At 53.1% G+C, this 18206-nt stretch overlaps 1 protein-coding gene across 2 annotated transcripts in view; it reads right to left on the bottom strand.

The window, feature by feature from the left end:
* Window positions 1–483: 483 nt before the first annotated feature.
* The window catches only part of Ctnnbip1 (catenin beta interacting protein 1), a 48508-nt gene continuing 30785 nt past the window's right edge, over window positions 484–18206 (bottom strand). For both annotated transcript variants that reach the window (XM_047540437.1, XM_047540445.1), the window contains 3 exons: window positions 16655–16775; window positions 15884–15974; window positions 484–1109 (listed from right to left, as the gene is read on the bottom strand). In XM_047540437.1, the coding sequence (XP_047396393.1) occupies window positions 1051–1109; window positions 15884–15974; window positions 16655–16750 (246 nt within the window). In that variant the 5' untranslated portion in view covers window positions 16751–16775 and the 3' untranslated portion in view covers window positions 484–1050. The remainder of the gene's footprint in view (window positions 1110–15883; window positions 15975–16654; window positions 16776–18206) is intronic.

Genomic DNA, 18206 nt, shown 5'->3' with positions numbered 1-18206 from the left:
GGCAGAAGGCTGAGTTGCTCAGCCCAATGCTCCTCTGCTTGGTAGCACGGCTGGTTGGAAGGCTGGACAGAATTTCTGCTTTTTTCTTCCCTGATAGTACTGGAGACTACCAGGGAACCCAGGGTCTCACCCATCCCAGGCAAGTGCTCTGCCTCTGAGGCTGACTGGATTGTCCCCACCTCATGCCAGCAAAGTTCACGAATCCTGCCTCACAGCCATCCCAGGTTCCGGGTTGCTGGCCCAGAACACCAAGTTCCTTGGGGCCGTTTTCCAGCTGTGGATCCTGCTTGGGGTCCTGGAGAACCCTGTGCTGGTGGAGGCAGGTGTGCTCGTTAAAGTAAAGGTAATTTCCAGGTGGACCCCAGCCTTCTATGGCAACGGGAGTCATGGGCAAGCCAATCAAATGCCAATCAAATTCAAACACAAACCCAAAATGTGAGGGCAGCAGCAAGCTGTTTGTGTAATAAATATTGCAAAGCGCACTTGGTTTCTTTCTTTCTTTCTTTTTTTTTTTTCAAGTCAAATATAACCAACGTCCCAAACCCTGTTTTCTGCATTCAGAATAGAGAAGCTGTTGATACCAGCAGAACACCTGCAGCCAATCAAAGAAAAGACCAATTCCCACTGCCAGCCAATCATAATCCTTTTCCAGTTTAAGCAGCCAATTGGGCCTCTTCACATTCCTAAAAAATGACCTAAATAAAGCACCAGAGCTCGGAGAGCTTCCTGGGAAGCCAGATACCGAGGCGCAATTTTTTAAAAAAATAAGTCAGAAATAAAAATAAAAGGTTTCCATTGGTCAAGGTTTAAAAATAAAAAGGTTTCTTCCTGAAGCCAATCACGAGTCCATCCCTTTAAGCCGATCGTAAATGCATCACTGGTGTCTCCCTTGATGCCAGCCCTGCTGAGTGGCTGTGGCAATGCCTGTTGGGGGGATGAGGGGTAGGAGCAGGGGGAGGGAGGGAAGGTGGTCTGCTGCCACTCAGCCACGGAGGAGCCACACAGATCTCGGTCCTTGACAGCTTCCAGGGTGTTCCAAGGGGTTTGCAGCTACTGCCTCCGGTCCTCTGTCTCCGACCTGGAAAACGCCATCACCACATCCTCGGCACCTACAGACCAGGGGACAAGAACTGCTGATAGGCTTCTGGTGTTGGCTGCAACAGGACAAGGCAGAACGGCTGCAGGAACCCCCACCCCGTCCCCCTGCTCAGTACCGTGGTGCCTGCCGAGTACAGCGTGCTTCCCTCTGCTCTGTCCTGAGCCCAGCTGGCAGGGAGAGCCAGCAACCCACTGAAGGGATGCAGGAGCCAGCTCAGAGGCTCACTCAAGGCTTCACGGCTAAGGTGAGCCACGACAAGGATCCAGTCTCTCATCCCTTGCTCCAAGGTCACCAAAGTTGGGGGGCCCTTGGGAGTAAACCTCTTTATTCTCAAGACTCAGGTCTTGATCGCTTTGGAGGGTCTTGCCCATTGTGACCTGAATAGCCACCCTTCTTTGCCAGAGCTTATCCTTTGCCCAAACCCGACACCTGTTCAAAGGAGCTTGGCCAGCCTGGTTTTCAGCCTGCTGTCTGCCTGGTTGACAAGACAGATAATGCCCACAATCCTGGTTATTTTTCTTAATCCTGAATTTGAGATTCTGGTCCAGACACTCATGAAATCACTTCTTTTGTCTTGTTTTCCATAAGGCAGGCGCTGACAGGCAGCCAGAGGCAGGGAGGAGGGAAAGAGCTTGAAATGCCTACCTGCTCCCCTAGCCTGTCAAAAAAATAAAAGCTGCCTAGGAAGGAAGAAGGGGCTCTGACCACAGCAAGTGAGGTAACTGGTAGGTTCCACCCTGCCTCCCTGACCCAGGGCCCCCTGCTCTCTTCCTCTTTTATAAAGGGTGGTTCTGTTGTGCCTTGAACAATGACAGTCGGGTTGCCCAGAGCCTTTCTGAAGACATACTTTTTCGACTGTGCTACTGAAGGAATTCTCCCTGGAGGGGGCGGATTGGAAAGTCAGGGACAGGAAAGGCCACCCAAGGGTGAGTTGGTGTGGGCGGTACACAGCAAAGCCTCTGGCATAGGGACCGGAGTTGGCACTGCATTGGCCATGATGGTCCACTCCATGGGGGGGGTCCCTTCCTGTCGCCCCTGCCACAGGAGGGAGGAGGCAGCCAGCATTGGGGCAATGCTGCAGGAGGGCCTGATGCAAGAGTGTGACATCACAAAGACATGCCTTCATTTGCTCTAGGCGCCAAGGTGGCGCTAAGGGAAATAACCTGTCACCCGCCCACCTGCCTTCCTGGGGTGTGTCCTCAGCCAGCACAACCCCATTCCTGAAAATGAAAATAAGCTTCTAGAAAGAAGCTCAAGTCCTCAAGGACCTCTTCTGACGGGGCTCCTTTGCTTGAGAAGCCCTACAAATCCTTCCCCTCTTCTCGGGAACATTCTGTTCTCACCCAGTCCTTGGACCATGCTGCGTCACTGCGGGTAGAATCGTCCTAGCAACAGCGGACTCCGAGATTACGTCATACCTGCAGGGCCCAGAGCTGGTTACCTAACCAAGGCTTGCTTCTCAGTGCTGCCCCTTGTTGCTGAGCAGGAGGGGTTGCAGCAAGACAGTGACAGGGAGGTGTCAAAATGCCCTGGTGGCAACGAATGGCGGCAGCCCACTCGCATCCTGCCTTGCCTGCCCCGTGGGCTTTCTCACAGGGACCCTGGGTCTCTGCAGTGTGCTGTGGGCACAAAAATAGCACTGGCTGCCCCAGGAGGGAATGGTGTCAGCAAAGGGAATGGCCACCAGCTCCTTGGAGGAGCCCAGGCCCAGGGGCCAGGGTCTGGGCTCTGCAGTCTGTGGGGCGGGGGGGTGAACTTGCCCTGTGCCCCAAGAGTGGGAAGGAAGTAGCCTTCTCAAGATCACACGGGGACGCTGAACTATTTAAAAAGACACCTGAAGCAGAAGGGTTCGAGAGTCCCGCCTCCCACACTGCCAGCTGGTGCCCCTCCCTGGCTGGGAATCCAAGGCTCATCGTAGAGCCTCCCATGTGCTGCTGGGGCTGGGTGGAGGAGGGACAAGGAGATGCTGCCCAGCCATGCCTCTCCCAGTGCACTTGCTGTTTTCCAGGCCTCAGCACAAGGACCTGCCTTCCTTTTGGAGCTGAGGAGGGGCAGGCTCTTCTCCGACCTCTCCCCATGACTGGCTGGCCAGGCGCTTGTTATGAACTTGAGGGCCTCTGGTGGAGGATGCTGATTCTCCTCTCCTCTCCTCTCCTCTATGAAATTTAGGCCAATTACAGACAAACTAGTTATTGAGACTCAGCCCTTGGAGTTTCTGAGCCAGGAGGGATCTCAGAGGTTAGTCTCCTGGGTCTCTCCTCCTCAGAAGGTCAGCAAGTGGCAGTCCCCTTGGGCACTCTAATCACTATCCTGGAAGCACCACTGGCCAAGTGTGCCTCCGAGACAACAGCCTATTTTATTACTGGGGATTGGACCTAGGGCTCTCTCCTCCTGAGCCACATCACCAGCCCTTTTTATTTTGAGACAGGGTTTTGCTAGGTTGCTAAGGCTGGCCTTGAACATGCAATCTTTCTGCCACAGTCTCCCAAGTTGCTTGGATTATAGGATGTGCCACCAGGCCTGGCTCTGAAAGTTTTACTTCTTGTCTTTATTCTCCTAAAGATCTCTAGGGTGTAGTTCTGGGATAGTCTTCCCAGAATTTGTATCTTTTACTTTTTATTTTTTGGTGCTGGGAATTGAACCCAGGGTCCCTTTATCACTGAGATACATTACCAGTTCTTTTTTTATTTGAGACAGAGTCTCACTAAATTGTTGAGTCTGGCTTCAAACTTGCCATCACCCTGTCTCAGCCTCCCAAGTTGCTGGGACTATAGGTTACACACCCCACCCATCTTAGGCAAGAAAAAGAAAAGGCATCCAGAACAGAAAAGAATAAGTAAAAACATCTGTATGTATAGAAAATCTGAAGATATCTACTTAAAAAAAAAAGAGTTAGAACTAATAAACAGGTTGCAGGACACAAGATCAAAACACAATCAATGGTAGTAGGGCATGCTGGCCACACCTATAATCCCAGAAACTTGGGAGGCTGAGGTAGGAGGATCACAAGTTCAATGTCAGCCTCAGTAACTTAGGGAGGTCCTAAAAAACTTAGTGAAACCCTGTCTCAAAATAAAAAATGAAAAGGGCCAGGGAGGTGGCTCAGTGGGAGAACACACCTGGGTTCAATCCCCAGTACCAAAAGAGAAAAGAAAGAAAAAGAAAATTCAACATGGAACCCAGACAGCCAACCCTGTGGCTCATCACCTGAGTGCCTGAGGCACTGGCAGAGCACAGCTCTGTGAACCAGGGCAGGGCATCCAGAGGGCCCTCCTATCCCACGCCCAATGCCAGCTCTGCTCCAGTAATGGAACCAGCCAAGTGACTGGGGAGAGAAAAATGACAAATATGCAGAAGCTTAGAAAAGGGAAGCGCCCGCGTGGGGCAGGGACCAGACAATGGGGTCACTGGCCTGTGTGAGCGAGGGTGAGTTTGCCTCAGCAGCCCGGGGCCGGCACTCACATCCAGTCAGAGCAGCGCACCGTGGCAGGAGTTGGTCATCTGAGAAAGGGCCCCACGCGGGCTGAGAACCACCACTCAGCTATCTCAGGTTCCTGGCTGAAGTTTTTCGAGGGTCTTCTCAGGACTATGCCAGGAAGCTCAATGTGCTTCCTGAACTGAGAACTGTCCCTATGGGCCAGGGAGGGTGAGAGCTGGGTCAGTGAGAGGGGATGGAAAAGCAGGAAAGGGGCCCCAGAGTCAGGCAATGCATGGCAGCCTGTCCTTTCCCAGGAGCATCCAGCAAGCTCGGTGTACATCAGCCCTGAATCTGCACCCTGGGAGACAGGCTGGCCCAGGCCACGTGGGAATGTGGCCCCATGTTCAGCCCCACCCCCAGTGCCCCCCAGGCCTGTCTGCAGCAGCTCTCCTGCACCATGTTGCCCTCCCAAGGAGGGTCTGTCCCCTGACCTAACATGCTTGCTGCCTTCATTCGTCACACACGTGGGTACAGGAAGGACCAGCTGACTTGCTGTTTTGATCCCCGGCTTGGGGATCACACAAAGCCCTGCTTGGAATTGAGCACTCAGGTTGGCCGGGGAGGAAAAAAGCAGCCGTGAGGGCAAACCCTCCCTCAAACACTGATGAAGTGCAAAAGGCCTCACTTAGCTCCCAGGGGCTGCAGGCCCTAAGACCCCAAAGGCCAGGCAGGGCACAGTCCTATAAAGATGTCACTAGAGAAAAGGGGGACTCACAGGAGTGGCATCACAGCCATGGTGATGCCCACATTACCAGATTCAGAGCCAGGCACTCCTTCAAGCCCAACTGCATGTTCCCAAGCACCCTGGGGACAGGGTGCCTCTGCCTTCCCTCCCAAAAAAACCCTGGAATTGCAGCACCCCTTAGTGGCCCAGGCCTGTCAGGATAATTCTACTGTCAGACACTCCTGCACTTCCTAAGGGCCTTGCATCTATCTGCCTGTCAGGGTACAACTTAGAGACCTGCGAAGCTCAGAAATAAACCCTGCCATCTCGGGGACTCCACATTCCTGCGGCTGCTGGAGGAAACCCCTTTGTAAGTCACCGTCAGCGAGAGAGCTAACCTCAGCTACGTGCATCCAAATGATCCAGGAACGCACCTGCCAAGTCCAGGGCCTGTCCTCGGTGCACACAGGCCACACCGTTGAGAGTTGAGAGGAGACCTCCACAGGCTCCCCGTGGCAGGGGCGATTCCCGCGCCGGGTGCGAGGCCCTTCTCCGACACGTGTTTCAGTTGCAGCGCCTCCCCCCCATGAGCTCATTATCTTGCTCGGATGCCAACTAGCATCTGCTGCCTTGCTACCCAGCACGGTAGCGGCTTGACTGCTGGCTCTGGGGAAAAGCTGCCTAGAACGTGCCCTCCAAAGAGAGGAGCTTCGGGGCAGGGGCATGAGGCAGGGCACCACCCTGGACTGCCTGGACTGCCTCTCCCCAGGTGAGCCAATACTCACGGGGCGGCAGTGGTGTTTCTAGCAGCCCAGGACTACAGGCCTAGCGTCCTACCCATCTTGGCTCTGGTGTCTCAGGTTCCCAAGGGATGGCTTTTACCCAAAGCAGCATGGTACTTCAGTTGCTATGGGAACAGTGGCCACTGATTCACCAAGGTCTCAACAGCCAGAGCAGTGCCAGGCTCAGTGGCGCCTGCTGGGCTCCAGGATGACAACCACCACAGCAGACGGAGCCACAGGAGATGGGGCTGCAGCAGACAGTGCTGCCACACGTGGGCAGAGATGCCCCGCTGGCTCCAGCAGAAGCCTTGGGCCTCCTGGGCTGGCTAACAAGGCTCAGGAGGCAGCTCGGGAGGCACCAACACCCAACGGCTGGGCCTGGCTTGGGTCTGACCCTGAACATCCAGCCTCAGTTCACTCACCTGCAAAATGTGCTGAGCAGCATCCGCCCCACTCACCTGACTGGCCCCAGAATAACATCCAGCCTAGAGCATCACAAATAACATTGGGGGTTCTGCTCTACGTGCTACCTGTTCTAACTCCAGATGCAGCCCCCAAGTCCCTCACCTGTTCCCACCCTCCGGTCCCACCAAGACTCACACTCACACCCTCTGTACTCCCAGGGGAGGTCCTCGTTTTTCTCGTTTGAATTTTGTTTCCCTAAAACATAAGCTCTCCTAGACCAGAGAAATTAACTATGCCCAAAGGGACAGAACATGGGAGGAGGGGTTGGCCCAATCCTCCAAGGGTCAGGGACAACCAGGTCATCACCTAAAATCCTGCTGTGTCCTCAAATTTTAGATTCTAGGAATCAGAATGACCTTGGGGGCTTGCTTTGTTTTGTTTTTGTCTTGTTTTGAGATGAGGTATCGTTAGTCTGCCAACTCCCAAGCTCAAGCGATCCTACTGCCTCAGCCTCCTGAGTAGCTGGAGGACTGAGGACTTCAGGACTGAGCCACCACACCTGGTTCATTTAAACTGCAGATTCCCAGGCTCCCTGGCAGGCACTCGGATTCACAGGGAGGGGCGCCTGGGAGTCTGCATTTTTAACACACAGTCGGTGACTGATGCACTGGTCTGTGGACCTCACTGAAAACCTAAAACTGCAGGCTGCCCTTGACCTCCACTCCACCCTGAGTGGCTGCCATTCTCAGTCAGCAGTTCTGTCCATCAGCCTTGGGTATGTGAAGTCTCTGAGGCTTCCAAGCTCACTTCTGAGCTTTGCGGGTCTCTAGGTTGCACCCTCACTAGACAGGTGTCTTCTCTGAGGCATCAGCCTTCATTACTTCTGCCCAGGCTCTGCCAAAGGACCTCTGGAAAAGGTCTCCACTAGCAAGTGACCCTGCTGCCCCTCTCCTTCCCTCAGAGTTCCCCTCTGTCCTCCTCATAGGCACCCTGGTGTAGCATCCTCCCCATGCTCAGGCTACTTTCCATGGGGTACCTTGTCTGACTCCTCTCCTATACCTAAGCCATGGCCCACCCCTCCTGGTCACTCCCAGGCACCTCCACTCAGAACTCACCCCCACTCGCCTGCTTCCTGTCACGTCAGCTGCTCAGCCCTAAATGTTCCATCTCTGGAAAGTGTCCACATCATGTGGATATCCCTGTACCCTACCTGCTAGCCCAGGAACTTTCCCTGGTCCACTCTGGACCATGATCCGACGGGCCATTCTTTCCCTGGAGGCGGGTGGTGACCCCCTGCAGGCTTTGGAATAAACCCATCCAGAGCCATCTGCCACTCACAGTCCCCCCAGCAACCACACACCAGACTCACAGGGGGATGTGGAAACAGTCTCACACTGCCCATGGCTGGACCAGGCTCCAGGGGCTCCCTGGGCCCACAATGCCCTTCCCTCAGGTCATTGGCAGGTATTTCCATGCATCCTCAAGAATCAGTGCAGACAGCACCTTCCTCTCACTCAGAACCGGTCACACTCTATCTGCACAGGAAGCTCTTCCACATTTGTTCACATGCCTGCATGACCTGCTAGACCAGCAGCAAGAGGGCAGGGCTGTCCTGAGACCACGCAGAGCTCACAGCACCAGGGACTAATGCACGCAGAACCGTCCAACTGCAGGACTGGGCAGCCCCTCGCTGCCTCCTCTGTGAAAGGGATGTGAGAGTCTGGGGGTGCAGGCCTGCCAAGCGTCCTTCTCAGTTCTAAACAACAGAACCCTCAGGCTGGGTGACAAAGGTCAGAGCAGCCCTTTGTAGCCAGAACCAGAATGTAGATGGAGCAGCTGGGCCTGAGCCTCCCACATTCCCCGCCCTTTCTTGAGACTTTTTCCCTGCTTTTCAGTGACAGGTCACACAGCAAGTCCTGGCTGATTTCTGTTTGATTCAATGTGCATGTGACTTCTGGCTCCGTTTTAGTATTAGGTTACAGGTGATTCTCAGGTGGGTCTTGATCAAAGTTAAGAGATGAGCTTCCCATCCCATAGGCTGGAATTCTCCCTGGGCCTGACTCTGATTTCAGTGCCAAGTCTGCCATCACCTGGGGCCTCTGGGAGGCCTTGAGGCCATGAATGGGCAGAGAGGAGACTCCAAAACTCCAGCAGAGGGCTGTGTGGTGCAGGGTCCAGGGCAAGGGAGAAGCCCAGCTGGCTGCCCCCAGGGAGGAGTCACCAGAGCCACCAGAGCCTCCTCAAGGCAGGGCTGGCCAACCTCTGAATCCAACTAACACCTGCTCTGGGTCAGAAGCCGAACCACAGCTAAATGTGACCATGAACACAGACCCTGGCCCCAAGGGACTCCTGACACAGCGTGACCACAGCCCCACAGAAGGAAAGCTGGGCTCAGGCTCCAGGAGCCAGAGGGGAGGCACCTGATGATCCTGGGGGTTGGGAAAGGTTTCATGAAGGACCAGAAAGAACGGAGGCTGGAAAGTGCAGAAGATCATAGCACCATCCCCACCCGCAGGGTGCCGCAAGGGTTCAACGGGTAGGACAGAGTTGGGCCACTGGGGAAGTGCTATGGAGGGGGCCACGTCCTTGGAGCACTGGTTCCTGCTTGTTTGCTGTGACCGTAGTTATTTTAACAAGGTTCCCAGTATAATCCTGAGACTGAAGGACTTATTTTAGGCTCTGTAGCAGCATTAACTTGAACCAGCAGCCCCAGCCTCCGCAGGGAAAAAGCCGGCAGGACTTCCCTGGAAGTCTCCTGGAGAAAGTAAGACCACAGAGATGCTGTAGCAGCCCAGGGGGCCCTGTACCAGCACACAGTCCCAGGGGCAAAGAAAGAGGCAGAGACACATCAGGTTATTTCCCTGGAAGGCCCCCTGGCAAAGAGAGGACAGAGAGCTTCCTTAACAAGGCCACCCATGTCTAGGACAGGTCCCTCACAGTGCTGGGACATCAGACAAGGGCTCATGTGAGGCACTGCATGAGGACAACAATTCTGCAGGCAGCTGGTTACAGCTTTTGCAATGCAGTACCAAACCCTGGCGCTGGCACTCGGGAAGTGCCTGCCTTCAGTGCAGGGCAGAGGCAGGAAGCGCCTGGAGCTCTCAGAGAACCACACATTCAAAAGTGCCTGCAGGAGAAGGGCTCAGAACAAAGGGCAGTAGAAAGCTCTCCCCAGTGTGTTCTGCCCCCTTCTGAAATACCCCACAACAGCCTACATCACACCCGTCCTGCTTGAGAAAGTACAGGGATGTCTGCTACTCCTGATCTACCTTAAAACACACGAGGGGGATTACCTGCAGCAGTGGTGATGCTTGCCATGCCAGACCCCATGCTTGGCCACCTCTGGGGCCTTGAGCTATGAAACCTCTCAGCTGGTTTTCTCACCCTGCAGGTGGAGCCCTGGCAGCACCTACAGCATAGGCTACGGTGAGAATTCTTTGGGATCATCTTCTGTGCTGTTTGGCAAGGAACCTGGCACATCAGAGGAGTTCGATGAATGTTTGCCATTGTTGTGATAAATGGCAGAAATGAGAACCAAAGATCAAACAGGAAGGGACTGGTCGATAAATTCTGGCACAGGCATATGTCTGTATATCATGCAACCCCAAAAATATTTTCTTGGAAATTGTTTAGGACAATAGTAAAATTATCATAAGTACAACATGGGACACTAAAATGAGTATTTAGTGGGGTGTGATGGTGCATGCCTGTAATCCCAGGGGCAGGAGGCTAAGGCAGGAGGATCGCCAGTTTTAGCAACTTAGTGAGGCCCTAAGCAACTTAGAGAGAACCTGTCCCAAAATTTTAAAGAGTTGGGGATGTGACTCAATGGTTAAGCACCCCTGTGTTCAATCCCAGTACCAAAAAAAAAGAAATGAAACTGTATAGTCCCAACTTTTGACATGCATATTTTTAAAAGGCTGCCAGCAAATTGAAGAAAAGAGGGATAGTGGTTACAGCTGAGCAGTAGGATTCAATCCTTTGAACTTTTCTGCTGTTGCTGCCTCTCCCCAGTTTTCTGCAATGACCAAGCATATTTGATAATCAGGAGAATCAATCAATATGCATTCTCATGGGAGAGCATCGTGATGAGAAAGAAAAGCTCAGCACCTCCTGCCTGCTTTGCAAAGCTGCAGCCCTTCCCCGCTGCCGCAGCTGGCCCTTCTCAGCAAGACAACCTTTGGAGAGAGGTATTGATTTCCTTTGATTCAAACCAGAGTCCTCTTGGCTGACAGGTCTGCTCATCCAACTTCAGAGACAGATGGCACTCACAGAATTTGCTATCTTTCTGGTAGACCTAGAACCAGAACCTGGTCCATCCTGTCTATGTTCAAGAACCAAGGGTCTACCAGGTGCAGTGGCAAACACCTGTAATCACTGCAGCTCAGAAGGCTGACACAGGAGACTGCAAGTACAAAGCCAGTCTCGGCAATTTAGTGAGACCCCAAGCAACTTAGCAAGACCCTGTCTCAAAATAAAGAATAAAAAGGGGATGAGATGTGGTTCAGTAATTAAGTGTCCCTGGGTTTGATCCCTAGTACCAAAATAAATAAATAAATAAAAAAGAAAAAGGAACCAAGGTTCTAATGTGGCCCACCCAGGCCCAGGCCCAAGTTCAAGGAGTTCAGTATCTAACCAATAGAGGGACCAGGAGACAGCATGGGAGTAGCACAGCCAAGGCTTGGGTGTGATAGGCTTGGGCCAGGCTGTGAGAGGTAGGTGTTTCGGACTGGGCTTCCGGATGCCAGGGAAAACACAGATGCAGAAAGGGGTGAGCACATAGGCCTGAGTCAGGGGTCAAAGCCATTCACTGTGGCCATTTATGGTATGAGTGAGGGTGTGGGTTCAGGGTAGACTGGGGTCTTGTTCATTATGCTAAAAGGACCAGAGTCTCTTAAGGTAGTAGGGAGTCACTAAAAGATTTTAAGTGAAAGAGAAACCTGCTGATGTCCCTCTGAGCCTCTAAAAGTCACTCTGGCCACATAGAGAGTGGCATGGGGGAAAGACAAGCCAATATGCCAGTGAGGAGCTCTTTGCAACAACTGAGATGAGAATGAAGACCAGGACAAGGGTCCAAACAAGAGGGAGAGGACAAAGTAGATTTAGGAGCAATAAAGCAGGAGAGTCCAAAGGACTTGGTACCAACAGTGTTGCTGAGGAAGAGTCCAGGCTGAGCTCTGGTCTCTGGGCATCTGGTGGGAAAACAGGTGGAAGATTCTAGGCGGGAGAGGTTGCGAGCTGGATCTGCTGAGCATGGGGAGACTGCACCAAGACGTCTGGGCGACAGCCACACAAGAAGCTCTAGGTCAGGAAAGGAGTCTGGTTGAGAGAATATGTCTGGAAGGTACTGACCTGAGCTCTCTGTTGAAGTCACAGGGACATATATGATCACCCAGGGTGGATGTGTGAGGTGGAGAAAAGAGAGGACAAAGGGCAGAACCTGGAGCACAGCACAGAGGGAGATGAGGAGAAGGGGCAGAGAGAGGAAGAAAGGGGGCCATGGAGGAAAGGGAGGGGAGGAGGCTGTCATCAGTTCTCTTAGCCCAGCAGAGGTCAGGGGGGCTTATGACCTGAGGTCCACCATTCAGTTCTGGGAGGCCACTAGGCCCTCTGCTAGAACCATCTGGTCAGGCCTTAGGTATAGGCCTACATCCCAGGGTCTCCACAGCCATACATCCCCAGCAAACATGGCTGGACGTGCAGGGTGGAGGATGCTCAGGTATCAGATCCCTCTAACCCTGGAAGGCAAGTGTGCATGGCCTAAAGGTTGTGTCTGGACCCGCAGGGACAATACTGTGTGCTGTCCTGTGGGTATCGAGAGGAAACCTAGGAGAGGCGCAGGGAGGCTGCAGTCTCAGGCCCAGGGTGGAGCAGTTGGCCATCTGCTGAGAGACAGCTCCACCTAGTGGGCAGCAGGCGCTCAAGCCAGGCCTCTCACCCCAACACTCCAAGCCTTTGGGGCTCTGCCCACTTGATCCCTAGTCATACCCAGTGTCCTAGGGATACCCGTTAAGGCTTTGGCCACCAGGGTAGGGCCTAAGCCTCTGAAAGGAGGATACCCTAGTATCAGCTGAGGCCGGTTCTGCCAGTGGAGAAAGTGGCAGGTTAAAATTTTAATAGATTGATTTGGTCCCATAGCATAGGCACAAATGCAGACTGCTGACTTAGACCCGCACAGTGTGAGAGACTAGACTGAGATTTAGTTGCTGTGTATTTGTGGTATCTTCAGGTACACACACACAAAATAACAGGCTGTGAAACCTCTCTGGCACGGCTACCCCTCCCTCTAGCCCAGCCATGTAATTCTCGGGGCTTCCTGCAGCAGCATGTGGTTCAGGCCCCCACAGTCAGGTCAGAGGGGACATTTCCAGGCGCGGGGGCAAGCTTCAGGATACCCCAGCAGCAGAGAACCATGTCATCCATCCTCTTCCCAGTGATTCTGATTTTTCCTTGGCTCTAGGTTTGGCTCCTGGAGTCCCCTGCTCCAGAAAGGGAAGTGTATTTGGATGTCACAAACCCACCAGGGCCCAGATTCCAGTGCCCGCATAATTGGTCACCCAATGCCTATGATCAATCCTGGCTGCTCAGCAGTTTTGGAGCCAAGTCAACAGTGGGGTGAGGGCAATCCAACCTTCTTATACAACTCAGCAGAACTCCTCTTATTCTCAACTCTTGGTTCAGTTACATGACACAGAGTCCTCTTAAAAATATTTTTTTAAAACATATTTTTAAGGCCTGGGGGTATGGCTTAGTGGTAAAGCATTTGTCTAGTAGGCATGAGATACTAAGTTTGCCCCAGACCAGAAAAAATTGCTGGGCATGGTGGCACATGCTGTAATCCCAGCAACTCAAGAGGCTGAGGCAGGAGGATTACAACTTTGAGGCCAGACTCAGCAATTCAGCAAGGTCTTCAAAAACTTAGCAAGACCCTGTCTCAAAATAAAAAATAAAAAGAACTGATGATATAGCTCAGTGGTTAAGCACCCTGGGTTCAATCTCCAATACCTAAAAAAAAAAAAAATTTTTTTTTTTAAATGTATTTTTAAGGCTGAGGGCTATGGTATAGTGGTAAAGTGCATGCCTAGCATGCATAAGGTCCTGGGTTTGATCCCCAGTACCAGAAAAAATAAAATAAAATTTCTGGTCATGGTAGCACATGCCTAGAAATTCAGACACCCAAGAGGCTGAGGTAGGAGGATTATAAGTTCTAGGTCAGTCTCAGCAACTACCTAGACCCTATCTCAAAGATTAAAAAAAAGACTGAGCTAGGTGTAGTGGCACCAGCAACTAAGAAGGCTGAAGCAGGATTTCAAGTGTGAGGCCAGCAAGACCCTCAACAACTTAGTGAAACAGTCTCAAAATAATAAATAAAAAAACTGAGCCTTCTGCGGTGGCACATTTTTGTAATTCAGCAACTAGGAAGGTTGAGACATGAGAATTGCAAGGTTAAGGCCAGCCTGGGTGACTCAGAGACCCAAACTTAGCGAGACCCTGTCTCCTGTCTCAAAATAAAAAATAAAAAGGGCTGGTGATGAGGCTCAGTGGTAAGACGCCCCTGGGTTCAATCCCTAGCACCACATATAAGTAAATAAAATAAAGTCCATTGACAACAACAACAACAACAAAATAATAATAATAATATATTATTTATATATATATTATATATATATATTATTTTATATATATATATAATATATATATATATATAAAGAATGTATGACCAATGGCAAAAAATTAGTTTTACAAAACTAAGCCAGATATTGTGGTGCACGCTTGTAATACCAGTTACTAGGGAGGCTGAGTGAGGACGATGGCAAGTTCCAGGTCAGCCTGGGGACTCCACAGTAGGGCCGTGGTAGCAGCACAAGGCCCCCACTTGATCTCCAGCACCACACACGGAAATAACAGCCCAGGGAGCTGAAGTGGCGGGGACTCTGTGGTGCTGTCATCTATACTGACATACAATCCTACGACTAACCTTGATTTTCTCTTAAGAGCATTCCTCTAGGGCTGGGGCGTGGGTCCTGGGTTCCATCCCCAACACCGCAAAAGAAAAAAAAAAAGCTTTCCACTAAAGACACCCTTAGCATGTCAGCTCAAGTTCTGGTTAACTCAGTGACCCCAGACCAAGTTGGGAGGAAGGTGAGCCCACTACAAAGCCTGAGGTTTTCAGGTAGATCTGGCTCAGAGGTTGGTAGAGGCCCCCCTGGAAATCTAAACCAGCCCTGGAGGAGGGAGGTCTTTCCCAAGAGACCCTGGGAGGGTGGAACACCTGGCACACAGCCTGGGCTGTGGCAGTAGTTAGAGCACAGCATGCCAGGACAGGCACACCCAGGAGGCTGTGCATGGTGAGCAGAGTCTAGGGAGTTGCTGGAGCCACTGGAGTGCTGAGCTGGGTGCACAGTTTGGGTCATGCCTTGCGTCAATGCTTCAGAACCAGCTCCTGTGCCAAGACAGAGCCCAAGACATCCAGGAGAACCCGGGCGGCAGCTCTGTATGCCAGATCAGCTGTATTCACAGTGTCAGCGCTCTGCTCCTGGGAGCCTGCTCTCGTCTGGACATGCCACAGGCTAGAATACTTCACGGCCAGTAATCCCACAAAGCAGGAACAGAATACCAGGAAAGGACTATGTGGAGATGCTGGTCAGAATACTGGGGTACAGGGCTGGGGCTGGGGCTCAGTGGTACAGCACTTGCCTAGCATGTGTGAGGCCCTGGGTTCAATCTCCAGTACTGCCAGAAAAAGAATACTGGACTACAGTGTCAGGATAAGCCTTCCAGAGAGGGAGTACCCCAATAAGTGGCCATGGGATGCAGAGCTACCCAGCAGCCTTGCTGGTCACACGAGAGAGGACAGACAATAAAGAACTGCTCTGGAATCAGCTGTGAATTTGCATCCTGGGCACCCCCAGTAACTGGCTACGTGACCAAGGGCAATGACATTGCTTCCAAGTCTAGTTTCCCTGCTTGTTAACTGGAAGTAATACAAATGGGAGCAACACAATAAACACTCAAATGATATTCATGATTCTGAGAACTGCCTGAGGTCAACCCAAAAAGACAGAATTCCTTTGGGCACATGGAGGCATCCAGGGCTTTTGGTCATCCCTTCTGGTTATAGCCAGGATCATGATCATACCAGTCACAGCATGGCCTATGCACAGGTCAGTAGGGACAATGTTGTGCTGGCAGGGGTTGGGCCCAGGGTGAAGAAAAGACGAGCAGACCCTCTGTAATCACAAGGGCTCCCGGGCTCTTCCATTCCCTGCCTCCTCCAGGCCTAGAGAGGGAGCTCACAATTTGCCCTATTGGGTGCTCAGCTCCCACCAGGGGAGGATGATGGGACTAGTCAGGAGGATTTGTCTCAAGTCCATGGGTCACCCATCTGGCTTCTCAAAGAGCCACTGCCCGATGCCCTGGGAGGGACCTGGCTGGCCCCCTGACCCCTGACTCACCCTGGTCGATAGAGTGCTGTGGCAGCTGGCTGAGCTGGCTGCTGACCACCCCCGCGTAGGTGCGCAGGAACTCCTCCTCGCTGGCTGTCAGCTGCAGGGTGAGAGCACAGCCGTGAGGGCAGCAGGCACCTGCTCCCTGAAAGGTCCCTCCCAGGTCGCGTGATCACAGTGGAGGCGCCTCCTTGGCTCCCTGGGCCTCTAATACTGAGATCTGACCTCTCCAGTCAGAAGCAGCACAACCCCCTCCCACCCTGAAAACCTTGGTCCCTGCGGCCCACATGCTGTGGTATTTGGACTGAATCTGACTGCAGTACCCAGTCTGACAGAGCCAATGGGAAGACACAGGCCTGCAGGGAGAGTTGATGGCCAATGGGCAATTCTGAATCCCTCCTTCTTTCCAAAAGATGCCCCTGCACTTGCATGTCTGCTGTCCCCTGAGTGCCCATCCTACCCAGCTGCCCTTTGTATACCCCTGGGACAGAAGCTGAGCTGGGATCATCAGGGAAGAGAAACAGAAAGTCAGGGCCTTGAGACCCTCGTCCACCCAGCTCAAACAGCACAGGAGTAGAAGGATGCCCCAGCTGCATGCCTGGAACCAAACATGCTGGGTTCTGCGCCTGGGAGGCCTGTACTAGCCACAGAGCTGGATTGTAGGCCCAACCGCCTCCTCCTCCCCAGACCGCAGCGACCCAGAAAGGGGCTCAGTCTCCCCGATTCAGGGTAGCAGCACCCTCCATTGGGGAGTTGGTGCTCACCAATACAGGCACTCACGTTTGATCCCATCTTCCTCAGCATGAGCAGCACTCGAACCTTCTGCTGAATGTACATCTCCTCCGGACTCTTTCCGGGTGCTCCTTCGCGGTTCATCCCCCTGGCCCAGCTCTTGGGACTCCTGTCGAGTTGGGTAGGCATTGAAGGTCAGGGTCAGGGTGAGGCATGCTGATACTGTCACCTTGGGGTCTGGTTCCGATGCACAGGGGAGGTGGGGAGTTGCACAGCTTCTCCCTCCCCACTGGCTCCAGGCAGTCCATGAGCAGTTTATTCCAGGACAGATATTGCAGGGGCACTGGCCAGTAGGCCACTACTTCCACCGCCAGGGAGAGAGCTGACAGCACTACCTTCCAGCTCCCACACCACCTGCAGCAAGATCCGTGCAACAGGTTGCAGGGGATGTGGTACAAGAAGCCAAAGAGTCCCAGGCTTTCAAAGCAAGCAATCTGCACAAGGAGCAAAGTGGCGTCAATGAAGGTGGCTGGTTGGGGCCTTTGGCTTGAGAAACCATGAAATCAGTGCCCAGCCCCCAAACACAGAGACAGCTCCCTCTGCGAAAGCCCCTGCTGAGTTCAAGAGGCCAGCTTCTGGGCTGGGCTCCATGGAGTCCCTAGATGGCGAGAGGCTGGCTCAGGGTTGTGGGACATAGGCACCCGGTGGGCCTGACTGCCACCACGCTCACACACCCACCCCACCTGTTGAAAGTGGTTCCTGCAGGCAGTTGTGAAGGCCAGCAGCTGTGTCCAGGTATTGCAGGAACCTGACCTGCAGCAACGCCCCAGAAGAGAAGCCCAGAGCTGCCTCCCTCCAGGAGGAGCTGAAGGAGAGGAAGTAAGAGCCGAGGGGCTTGGGTTACACACTTGTAACTCCTGGATGAGTCAGAAATAACGCTGCAGCTGGTGGGGGTGGAGTCTTGTCAGCCCTGCTGCCAAGGAGCTTCGTTAGGAGAATGGGGAAACTGGGCTGGCAGAACAAGGACACTCCTCACACTACCCACCCTCTGGGGCCCGAAAGCCCTGGACCAGCAGGCTCTCCCAGACAGGCAGCACTCTGTGCCATGCAGAGGGCACACTGAGGAATGCGCCAGAGCCTGGCAGTGAGGCCATGCAGGTACTTGTCAACTGCTCCCTCCCCCACTAGTTAGTGGGCCTTCGCCCTAAAAGCCCGCAGAATAGGCTAAAAACCTCGTCAGTTGGGGCTGATGTCATAGCTGAACTCTTGCTGCAGCACGGCTTCTTCCAGAACCTTCCTTTCCATCCCTGAAGCCTCAGAGTCCAGGCTTTCTTCCTCTGCTGCCTACTGCCTTCCATGCCTTTCTGGGCTCAGAAAGGGCCCAAGTAACAACTGGGAAGTGGGAAAAGGAATGGCCCACCTCAAGAACAGTCTTCCAGGGTGCGTGCCAGCCTGCACAGTGGGCGGGGAGCTCAGCTCTGAGGTATCCCTTCTGTCAAACCCATCCTCACTTCCTCTGCTTTACCAACCATGTGGCACTGCTGCCTCTTGGGGGTAAGCCCTACCCTGGGCCTCAAGCATGGACAGTGTGGCTTCCATC

Source organism: Sciurus carolinensis, chromosome 1, assembly GCF_902686445.1.
Source record: "Sciurus carolinensis chromosome 1, mSciCar1.2, whole genome shotgun sequence".
Classification (NCBI taxonomy): domain Eukaryota; kingdom Metazoa; phylum Chordata; class Mammalia; order Rodentia; family Sciuridae; genus Sciurus; species Sciurus carolinensis.
The sequence above is the reverse complement of the archived record's forward strand: the minus strand, read 5'-3'. Positions and strand labels throughout refer to the sequence as shown.